Here is a 12,003-nt window from a genome sequence, read left to right on the forward strand (position 1 = left end):
GGAAGCAAAAATATTTTTGAAAAACTAAAAGTGAGAATACAAAATAAGAACATATATTTTACTTGAATTCTTCAGAAATCAGCATGGATCACTGGGTTCTTGGTCCCTTAATATCTGATGAATTTGTGAGTCAAGAACATCACTCAAAAGGGCTTGACTATTTTCTTTTTCCTCCTAGCAGATAATGTATGGTTATATTTTCATATGTTCAATGCACAGATCATGTAACTCTGTCATTATCCAATGAAAATTTTGCTTAATTTCAACTCAAGTTTACTCTATCAGTATTTAAGTTCTGCGCAAGTTGCAAATTGCTCCACAGAATACAAGTTCTAAGAGAACAAGACCAAGTCCACTCTACTCACCATGGTGGTATTTAAGGCCAACACTGACTAAGTCATTTGTTTCTTGGATACACAAATGGATTACAAAGATTGACACAGAACATTCTCTGCTCTTTAAGGAACTTACCATGTAATAGTGGGATTGTGTGTCAGATCCTAGACCTGAGATGGAACCTTAGGGAAAGAATAGCATTGAAGAAGCTGACTAATACATGGCAACTTGACCAACTTTACTGGCCTCATTCTGCTTGCCATATTTAAGATGGGTCCCTCTGGTAGAAATAGAGGGCAGTCCCAGTTCAGGGTAGCTCTCAATGTCTGAAACACATGGGGCATTTAGTAAAGCACTTTTCTATTTTTTTTCTTTCTTTTTTTATTTCTTACATACATGACAATAGTAGAGTGCATTACCTTCATAATTATCCATTCACAGCACATTTTTTTGTAACTCTGTATATAAAGTATGTTCACACCAAATTATGCCATTATACATGAGCTCTCATTTTTTTGCATACAACTCTTAATACACCTTTATACCACCATTTATCATATTTCTGTATGTATATAAGGTATGTTGACACCAAATTCACATCTTCATACATGTATTTTGTGTAATGATGACCCTCTCCTTCACCATCCTAGCAGTTTTTTAATTCTTGTGCCTGAAGTCACCTCCTTCATCTGTTCACATTTCTGGAATATGCAATAACTAAGAAACGCACAGGTTTTTTTTTGTTGTTGTTGTTGTTTTTCTTCTTAGTCTGAGTAAGAAGGGTATATTGGCTTTGGGGTTTTTGATTTTTTAGTTTCTATTACTTTTTTTTTTTTTTGGTACCAGGAATTGAACTCAGGGGCACTCGACCACTGGGATACATCCAGCCCTATTTTGTATTTTATTTAGAGACAGGATCTCACTGAGTTGCTTAGCACCTCGATTTTGCTGAGACTGGCTTTGAACTTGTGATCCTCCTGCCTGAGTTTCCTGAACTGCTGGGATTACAGACATGAGCCCCTACCCGCCCCCCCTCCCCCGCCCCCGCCCCAGCCCCACGCCAGCCCAGCTCTTATTGCTAGTCTTAATGAGCTTTTTTTCTCTTCCTTGCAAATGTGGTCCTAAGATAGTCTACTAGACATGTCCTAAAATTAAAGCTAATCTAGAAGATTCCACTTCACTCCCCACAGAAGAGTCAGATACATGTTTATTTCATTTAGGCCTATTTTATTCTACAAAGAAATCAACATATGGTGATAAGATTAGACAAGGTGTGATGGATTTCTTGGGAAATGAAATGTATCTCTTAGTAAGAAAATGCATTAAAAGGTATTTTGGAATCAGAAGATGGATTCAACATTTTCCAAAATGTATAAATTTAAGTATTTCATCAGTTTCCCTGTAGAAAGAGAAAAGCAAGAAATAAGAAATGCTGAGCTCATTAGCATTTCATTAGCATTGAAAGTTCACCAGTAAAAACCCAAAGTGGAAAAGTCTCCAACTTACTGATGTTTTTAAAAGGAATGACTGTATTTTAGCAGTATTTTCAAAACTGGTGCTGATTACATAAAGATGATACTCAAAAGACATCACAATTAGTTTATATCCTTGAAAATATTTTAATTGACTTTTTTTAATTTAAAGGAAACATTCATTTAGAAGGCTTTTTTTCAGGATGCATTATAACTTTTCATTAAAAAAGAACCAGGACAGTATGTCATGAATTTTAGACACTTGGTTTCATTTCATATATATTTTGTCGTATATATTTTGAAAATATTTATAAGAACCAATATTTTTCTAGACTCTTTTTTTGGGGGGAGAGAATGGGTACCAGGGATTGGACTCAGGGACACTTTGCCACTGAGCTGTATCCCCAGACCTTTTTATTTTTTATTTTGAGACTTATTCTCTAAGTTGTTGAGGATGACCTCAAACTTGGATCCTCCTATCTCAGCATCCTGAGTCTCTGAGATTACAGCAGAGCACTATGCTGTAATCTCTTGGATATCACTCAGCATTTCATGTTTTTTGATCTGATGCTACTCAAAGGTTATTTTTTAACCTTTGAGATGCTTTTGCCTATTTCATTTTAAAATATATTTTTCACTATATCTAAAATATACATTTCATTGAAATATCATACTGTAAAACAGAACAAATCTACAGGTTTTTTCAGATATGGTCCCATTTGTACAATCATTAGGGGAGTTTTTGCATTTCCAAACCTAGTTACTGAAGTTGAAAATTAATATGGCTCATTTTAACAGATGTGGATTGATATGCTGGGGGAGGGGGGCGGGCATTCCTTGCCTCTTGAAATAAGCATGGACTATGGGATTTCTTTGTGACGTCTTTGTACAGAGTCTCTACATAATATATTACAAGGTGAAAGTTGAACTAGATGATCTCAAGTTTCTTTCCAATTTGGAGATTCTAGGCTTCTCTGATTCTGAAGCTTAATTCCACAAATTTACCCATTCTCAAGGGATCACCCAGAAGTGTTCTGTATGAATTACCATGATACTTGTCTTTTTCACTCATAAAGTCCAATAGGAATGTTGTAAGAATAATTATTTTACTTTTAAGAATGAGTGTACATCAAAATACATGGGGATACGACATCAGGGACTTTCAAATCCTCTGAGTCACAGGGTTCTGATTTTCCACAGTCAATATGATATGATTCCCATAGTTCGTATGCCCTGAACTATTTCTCTAATTGTGGTACTTAGCATATAACTTTAACTCAAATATAAAAAATATAATATTTCAGTACTTACTTAACTTTAAAACAAAAGATACATTCATTGGAATAGGTTTTGCCATCAGATCCACAAATTGGTTCATAGACTAGAGGACAAAATCTTAGTTCTTCTGGTGGTAGGTTTCTATAAGGAGTGCAATTAACCTAAAAACAAACATTAAAAGTTCAATTATTTCAATCACATATTTATTTCCAAGGATTTAGTATTTGCCAAGCAAGTCCAGAGCAAGTCCAAGTAAGTCCATGCATTTGTTTATTAGTAAAATTGTTGGTCCTTATCTAATTCATTTTAGATATACCATGTATAAAGATATTTTATTTTGGATAGAAAAATCATAAGCAGCCAGGCATGGTGGCGCATGCCTATAATCTCAGCAATTTGGGGGCCTGAAATAGGAGGATCACAAGTTCAAGACCAGCCTTAGCAACTTAATAAGGCCTTAAGCAACTTAGTGAGACCCTGTTTCAAAATAAAAAATAAATAAATAAAAAAGGCTGAGGATGTGGCTCAGTGGTTAAGCCCCTGGGTTCAATCTCTAGTACCAACAAAAACAAGAAAAAGATCATGAGTAATAGACATCTTTATATAGTTGGTTACAAAATCATAATTTATTTCAAAATAGAATTTTCTCACTACAGAGGTTGATTCATCAGTTCTCAACACACATAGCATATCCACAAATGTACCCATTCTCAAGGGATTATCCAGAAGTGTTCTGTATGAATTACCCTGACACTTATCTTTTTCACTCATAAAGTTCAATAGGAATGTTGTAAGAATAATCATTTTACTTTTAAGAACTAGTGTACATCATTGGTAACTTTTAACATTAGTTATTGGTTATTCTCTTGTACACTTGCTATACACTTCACCAGCACACAGACAGACAAATGTATTTTAAATTAGAGTTAGGAATAACTGTTCTAAACTCTGGGAGCAAAGTCAAAGCAGTGATCTACCTATGGGAGTAGGTAGAAAATTTCTGAGAAAGAATTTTCTGGATTTGTTATCTTTGAGCATACCGAAGAATGTGAACAATACAATCAAATATGGAATTAAAATTCTACTATATGACCCTGGGGCAGTTACTTCACCTCTCCAATCTTTAGTTTGTTTACCTGCAAAATGAAAGTAGTAATAACTGCATTGTGAGGTTGAAAGACAAAATAAATATTGGAGAAGATATGTGTACAGTGCTTAGAACTACATGGCATGGAAAACACTGAAAAAATAATGGCTGTTGTTTTTATCCTTTGTCTTTACTTCCTGAGCTGCACAAACTCCAGTTCTGGAAAACATATTCTGCATCGTCAGCTCATTCAATTCTAGAATTCCAGAAGCAGTATTGTACTAATTGTTTATCTCTGATGGTATAACTGGAAAGTGCTCAAACTCAAACCTGAATTCACCTTTGCCTCCAGATAAGCTCCACTCATAAATTTTTTCATTCATCATTTGCTATCCTCCATGTACCTCCTACATTTAGGGAATGAGTTGAGTGTTGTTGATGCGAGGATCAATAAGCCTGACACAAAGGCAGGAAGACCTCAGGGGCTAGTGCAGCAGGAGATAGTGGTACCCCTGATAAGTCCATGCCGGCCTGGCTTTACTTCCCCCTTGATTGCTCAAAGCCCAGAATTGGGGTTTGTGTGATATAATTCAGACAGTGACTACCAAGTGCTTAACCTTCATTAACCCTTTTCATTTTCACAACTATTAGATGGTGAAGGATGGCTTGAATTTGGGCCTGTAGGACTAGGCTTATATCTTAACCTTATTATTTTTTAATAGATAAAATAAAAGATTCACAGACATAAAAGAAATTGTCCTGGCCACAGGGTCACATAATTAATGATCAACAGAGTTAAAATGAGTATTCAAAATGCCTGAGTATTGGTTTTAAATTTTTACTACTATACCCAGTTTTTTTCCCCAGCAATAATCATTATGTAAATAAACCATGAAGAACAGTGAAATAACAGTTTTTATTCTCTTAGAGGCCATTTTCAAATTCTGTAGGTTTAAGTCTTAGAACAATCTCACAGTAACTTCCTAGGGCCACATGAAAAAGAGGTAGAATTGAAACTCAAGACTTTAACTTTGATACTAATGTCTCATCAATTTGTTCTATGACCTTCATTTTGGGGAGATCATTCTATAATGTTAGAAGTAAAACCAATTTTTATACTCAAAAATTAAATCTTCAAACAGAAATATAGTTAATATATAATATCAAACATTTCCTTACTAATACTGGTCTTTAAAATTCTTTAAAATTAGGGTTTTTATATCAAGGTAGATTAACTGACCTGGTACTCCTCTGTGGCACAGTCTATATCTGGAAGTAAAACAAAGACAATATTAAGTTAAACTCTGGAATAACCTAATCTTACTAGAGAAATGATATTTGATTTATGTCTCAGTTTTATAAGACAGTGTAACTTTTCTTCAGAACTCTGTATCCACTTAATATCAAAGGTCGAAGCTTCTAACACAGCTTTTTTTCTTCCCTGCTTTTGGAATATGATTGAAATGTTAAAAAAATAATAAAGGTGCTATGATAAATGAGAAGTTTGTCTTATTCTTTTTCTTTTTATAATAAAAACTCAGTAAATACTGAAAAAAAATTCCTTATATGAAGGGAACATTGGGGTTTGGGGAAATAACTCAGTTGGTAGAGTGCTTATCTAGCATGCACAAAGCCCTGGGATTGATCCCCAGCACCACCAAAAAACAAAACAAAAAAACCCCACTAATATGAAAGGAACATCTGCTTTTATATAGTAGGCATAGGTAGGTAGCAGAAACTAAACTCATAGTTAAAAATTCTAGGGAGACAGTTTTTTGGGGGAGGTTACTGGGGAGTGAATTCAGGGAAACTTAACCACTGAGCCACATATATTTTATTTAGAGACAGGGTCTCACTGAGTTACTTAGGGCCTCGATAAATTGCTGAGGCTGGCTTTAAACTCATGATCCTCCTGCCTCACTTCCCAAGCTGCTGGGATTACAGGTGTGAGATACCATGCCTGGCAGGGAGACAGTTTTTAACTCAATAATAGAAGTAGAATCGAAGAAGAATTGCTCATGTAGCCAAACAACAGATTATAATGTTCTATGAAAAGAAGACACCTCCATAAATGGTGCTATGAAGTCAAATAGAATCTGGATGATAACCTAAGAAGTTACACAAAGTGTTAGTATGGATTAGAATTTGGTCTTAGCTGACCATTGACATTGTTCAACCTCAGAGATGATGTGATTTAGTGATTCATTGGTAGAGACAAAAAAAGTAATGTTTCAGAAAGTTTCCTTATGACCTTTGTGATAAGCACATTCTAATATTATGCAGGCAGAGATGAAGGAGCTGTTTTCTCAGGGCAAGGGTAGTGTTATGAGAGATACTCACTGAATATGGTTGCAAGTGCCACAACCAGGAGTAGGATAAAGGATGTTGTTCTCATAGTGCTGAAGTGGCGGAGGGCTGTCAGATACAGGTAAAAGAAATGACCTTCTAGTATCTTCCCAGCTACTTAGATACTTTTATATTGTCAAGAGCTCCCACCTCAATTGTGAAATAGCAATTTCCAGTGACAGAATCCTGAAGTGATGTCAATAGGTCTGCTAGGCACGGGAATTCTTTTTTTTCTGAAAGACAGGTAATAACAACACCATTTCAATAGCTAATAGAACCTAGTAAAACTGGTGCTATTCTTATATATTGCTGTTGTTTTCTCTTTATGAGCCAGAAAGCCTAAGATTTTATGAATACTTTCACTTTTATAGTTTGATTTTCATAACAAAGTTATCAGGTAGCCACTATCATTGCTTGTTTTGGTTTACAGATAGGGAAGTGAAGTGTCAAGGAAGTTCAAAAAGTTCACTGAAATTGATATGGATCAAGAATAAGATGGTAACCTTGCCCTGAGCCACAAGCACATGCATGTTTAGTGACATTTTCTGTTTAATATGGTACATTCTGATAGACCAAAAAATTTATGCTTTTCTTAAGCCACGCTGTATTTGAAACTTTTTTTAAAAAATGCTATAAGAACACTGATATTATGTAAATTTTTAAATAGAGTGACTCTATAAGGAAAAAAAACTAAGTAAATAGCAAAAAGATCAGTATAGTAGAGGGAGGGGAACAGGAAGAGAAAGGAGGGGAGGAAAGAGATAAGTACTAGAGACTGAATCAAAGCAAATTATATTCCATGCTTTTATAATTTATGTCAAACAAATCCTAATGTTATGGATAACTAAAAGAATCAATAAAAAGAAAAATAGAATAAAATCAAGAAAAAAAGAATATCTTGAAATTAGCTCTTAATTTTTGTTAGAGATGGAAGGGCTGTCTATATCACTAATGGAAGGAATGCCTTTTGGGGGCTGAGAGAATGAAATTTATACTTGTGTCCCTTTAAAAGGATAAAGGTAGATGGAACTGGTGGTGGGATGGTCTGAGACAAAGCATCATAATGTTCCTGACATAAAACTGAGAGTGTTGTACACTGAATTTATTGTTAGCTCCACTATATCTATATGATTATGTGCAAGTTATTTATCTGCTATATATCTACTTTCTTTTTCTTCATTTTATCTTTAATTAAATATTAGTGAACATTTATTCTGTGTTAGAGACAGTATTACACCTTGGGCATGCCATGAGCAATGAGAAATTTGTAGTTTCCCTCATGTAGTCATAAGGACTCTCCTCCACCAAACTTTAGTCAGCATCCTCTGAACCCTTTTCTTGACTAGGCTTTGACCTTGGACACAATCCTGTTTTTGGCCTACCCCCAAACAAAAAATCCCATTAAATTATCCCAGCACCATTGATATGTGATCATGTTTGATACTTGATCAAGTTCCTCATTCTCCATCTTTGATATAGGACATTCTGCCTTAGCAAGAATCCTGTTAGGTCAGTTTAACAAAAATCTCCCTACCTTGATATTTTCTTTGAAGTAATTTTCCATTCACAGATCCAATCCCTTCTCCTTGGCTATAAATCCTCACTTGTCCTTGTACTTGGAGTTTAGCTTAATCTCTCCTCTCTATTACAATACTCTCATTGTAATAAGTCTTACATAAATCTTCTTTGTTGTCTTCACAAATGTCAGAATAATGTAAATAAACTTTCAGGATAAAGTTAATGGTACCTCCACCACAACCTCACTGTGCATTTTAAATGAGGTCATAAATGTAAAGTACTCATATCTAGCTCGTGACAAGTTATGAACACACAAGAGCTTTTTGTGACAATGATCATGATGATAAAGGCAAAGATGGCATGTGTGATGTGGAGAACAGACTCAGAAATCACTTGGAGACTATTTTAAGATAAACAAGTTCTGTATGTTTATGGCCTGATTGGAATAAAAGATCTTGGTGTGATAGATAAAGGAACTTTGTGATGATCAGAGATGTTTGACAATGACAATGAAGTAATAAGAACTTGTCATTTGAAGTGTCCCATGAGTCTGGGTGAATACCTGTCAGAACCTCTGAACAAGTGATTCCTGTATCCATTGTGATGTGGACTCCATCCATATTTTCACAGAAAAATAAATATTTTATAACAATTGTAATAATAATAAGAACACTTACTGTGCAGGTACTATGTGTCAGATACTATTGTAACTGCTCTATGGGTATTTACTCGTTTAAATTTTAAAACAAGTTTATGAGACAAAATATTATTACTGCCAGGACTTTAAAAATGAATAAAACAAAGCATGGAGAGATTAAGCAGTTATTCAAGGTCACAAGAGCAAGCAGAGAAGTTGGAAACATTACATAGAAATATGATATATTAAACAGAAGACAGAGAAGTTCTGTTAGTTGAAGTGGGAACGAGGGAATGTAGTGGCCGGGGGTCTAGTCCCCATTTTCCCATCGTGATCACTGAGTAATGTTCGTAAGATCCTCTAGGATACTTGGAATAATTTGAAAATCACTGATCTAGATAAAAAGTTCCCCAATTCTAGAATTATGCTGTGATAAAATTTCATCATTCAGAGACAAAATAAGATAGTATTACTACTTTTTCTTTAGTATGGGAATCCTCTTCAAAACCTCTCTGGATTTAAAAAAAAAAAAAGCCAATAACTTTATTATCTTACAAGCTTCCCCGTGAGGTGAAACATTGGTATAGGTGAACACTGACATTTCATTTCTAACTTGAAGTGTGTGTCATTTCTTGATCGCAAGAGAAGGTGATCTTGGCTTATTGTTGATCTTTTCAGGAATCAACTCAGAAAGCAGATGGCAATACACAAGTCATGTGGTTTTCTGGGGAGTTTTCCTGTCAGTCCTCATGTGTAGTGAGCCCAATAAATTGTACGAAAAAAAATTTAGTACAGTTTTAGGTCAGCTCATTACATTTCTTGAGGAATTACAGATTTTAGAATAGAAAGTCTGTTTAACATGATAACCTGTTCCCAAGGAAGCTTTCAAAAAGCCTACTTACCTTAACCCCTTTTATTTAACACTGCTGTGTGCCACCCTTCCAATTGTTATCTTCTCAATGTTCTCCTCCTCATCTGTCATGGAAACTCATCTAGTTAAGATTCTAGAACATGTAGGCATTACTATTTCCTTCTTAGAGAGGTGAAATGAGGTTCAGAGTGGTTAAATCATATCTTCAAGGTTTCCGATTATATTACTTTCTATTGGAATTCAGAGTAAGTGATCTCAAAAACTCCAGTTCATCCTTCTCCTGAGAGGGGTAAACTATTAGGCAGGACCAATTTTCTTAAAGTCATAGTTACCTAAAAATGCCAGATAAATAGAAAACATCTAGGTCCATCATGACTTAACAGAGTCTCACTTTATACTCTAGAAACAGATATTCAGTGAGGGAAGTTCTACTTGAGGGATGTTGGGTGGACTAGAGCCCTAGACACACAACTCTTTTAAATGTTAGTATAGAAGGGAGAGAGGATGGTCCAGACACAGCAATTCCCATAGAGGTCGAGGGCTTTAACAGGGGATGCTCAAAGCCAGAGAATAAGAAAGTTATGTGAATTGAAGTTCAAGAAGCTGAATTTCAATATTTAGATACCTGTCAGAGGAGGAGTAACATAAAAGCGACTCTATGATGAGTATCTGAGGATTGGGCTGACTGTTACTTAAGCCTCTTCTCTGGTGAAAACTCATCCCAGAGTCTTCAAGGGTTAAGTGTTCATCTATGGGAAAAGAACCACTGCAAAATATGGAAACTGGAAAATCCTTGACACAGAATCACTTGAAATATTTTCATCATAATGCAGTCTTGTCTCATGGTATAAGCAAGACCTTTCAGGGAACCCTGAGTTTATACTGAAAAACAAAATGAAAATTTGAACTGATACATGAAATTGTGATTCTTTTTCCAAAAGAGTCCTCAAATTTTTTCTTGTCTTTTTTTGTTTAATTTCTATTATCCTTTTAATGTTATAAAAAATATGTGAAACTTATGGGGTTTTTTTACTACCAACTCTTTTTTATTTTTGTTTATTTTTATATGACAGCAGAATGCATTACAATTCTTGTTACACATATAGAGCACAATTTTTCATATCTCTGGTTGTATACAAAGTATATTCACACAAATTCGTGTCTTCATACATATACTTTGGATAATAATGATCATCACGTTCCACCATTATTTCTAACCCCATGCCCCCTCCCTTCCCCTCCAACCCCTCTGCCCTATCCAGAGTTCATCTATTCCTCCCATTCTCCCTCTCCCTATCCCACTATGAATCGGCCTCTTTATGTCAGGCATTTGATTATTTGAGATTGGCCAACTTCACTTAGCATTATCTTCTCTAACTCCATCCATTTACCTGAAAATGCCATGATTTTATTCTCTTTTATTGCTGAGTAATATTCCATTGTGTATATGTGGCACATTTTTTATCCATTCATCTATTGAAGGGCATCTAGGTTGGTTCCACAGTTAAGCTATTGTAAATTGTGCTGCTATAAACATTGGTGTGGCTGTGTCCCTGTAGTATGCTGTTATGTTAGGTAATTAGCAAGTGGGAAGAACTCTATGGTTTATTTGAAATTTTACCTAAGAACACAGCCTGCGTTGCCTATCCTTCCCTAGTTCACACAGAATTGATATTTTAAAGTCACTTAGTACCTTGATTTTTCTCTTGAAAACTGGTCTCCTTCATTGGAACAGGTTAATCCTATTACAACACCTGCTTTTCAAGAGAAGCAGGAAGACCCAATTTTTAAACTTTTAGTTTTTTATTCTGAATTTATTATTATAAGAGTAAACCAAGAGCTTCACATATACTCCTCATCTCAGGATCTCATACTATTTTGCTATCTGTTCCAATGCCTTTATAGCAAAATAATCTAATGTTACAAGACTTAATATTATTAAGATAGCAGTATTCTCCAAATTGACTTACAGATTCAGGACAACCCCCACCAAAATCTTATCCATCTTGCTTGGAAAGATGAACAAAGTCTTCCTAAAATTTCTTGTGAAAATATGAATTGTGCAAAACTGCTAAAATAATCTTGAAAAAAAGGAAGTTGAAGAACTCATGCTTCCTAATTTTAAAATTTACTACAGAGTGATAGTAGTCAGCACAGTGTGGTATGATAATATCATATAGATTAATGTAATAGAAATGAGAGTCAAAAATAAGCTGTTACATTTATGGTGAATTGGGTTTTTAAAGTCTTATTTTATTTTTAACTGAAAAGTAATAATTGTATACATTTATGGGCCTCATTTACTCATGTATGATAGGCAAGGTTCAACTACTGAGCTATATCACCAGCCTGCTTTATTCTTTTTTATCCAGCCAATTTAACAGATGTGTAGTGATATCTCATTGTGGCTTTAAATTACATTTCCCTGATTATTAAAGATGTTGAATTTTTTTTCCTG

General features: G+C 34.8%; 1 protein-coding gene across 1 annotated transcript; it reads right to left on the reverse strand.

The window, feature by feature from the left end:
* Window positions 1-1,689: 1,689 nt before the first annotated feature.
* LOC143400405 (serine protease inhibitor Kazal-type 9-like) lies at window positions 1,690-6,568 on the reverse strand. The gene is made up of 4 exons (XM_076857641.1): window positions 6,514-6,568; window positions 5,414-5,442; window positions 3,120-3,247; window positions 1,690-1,735 (listed from the first exon to the last, which is right to left on the reverse strand). The coding sequence occupies exons 1-4, from the start codon at window positions 6,566-6,568 to the stop codon at window positions 1,690-1,692; spliced, it is 258 nt and encodes an 85-aa protein (XP_076713756.1).
* Window positions 6,569-12,003: the final 5,435 nt, after the last annotated feature.

This window comes from Callospermophilus lateralis, chromosome 5, assembly GCF_048772815.1.
Source record: "Callospermophilus lateralis isolate mCalLat2 chromosome 5, mCalLat2.hap1, whole genome shotgun sequence".
Classification (NCBI taxonomy): Eukaryota; Metazoa; Chordata; class Mammalia; order Rodentia; family Sciuridae; genus Callospermophilus; species Callospermophilus lateralis.

Coding starts and splice junctions, on each gene's coding strand:
- LOC143400405 (XM_076857641.1), bottom strand. CDS start 6,568: ATGAGAACAACATCCTTTATCCTACTCCTGGTTGTGGCACTTGCAACC. Junction 5,443..6,513: donor GGCACTTGCAACCATATTCA/GTGAGTATCTCT, acceptor TTTTACTTCCAG/ATATAGACTGTGCCACAGAG. Junction 3,248..5,413: donor GTGCCACAGAGGAGTACCAG/GTCAGTTAATCT, acceptor GTTTGTTTTTAG/GTTAATTGCACTCCTTATAG.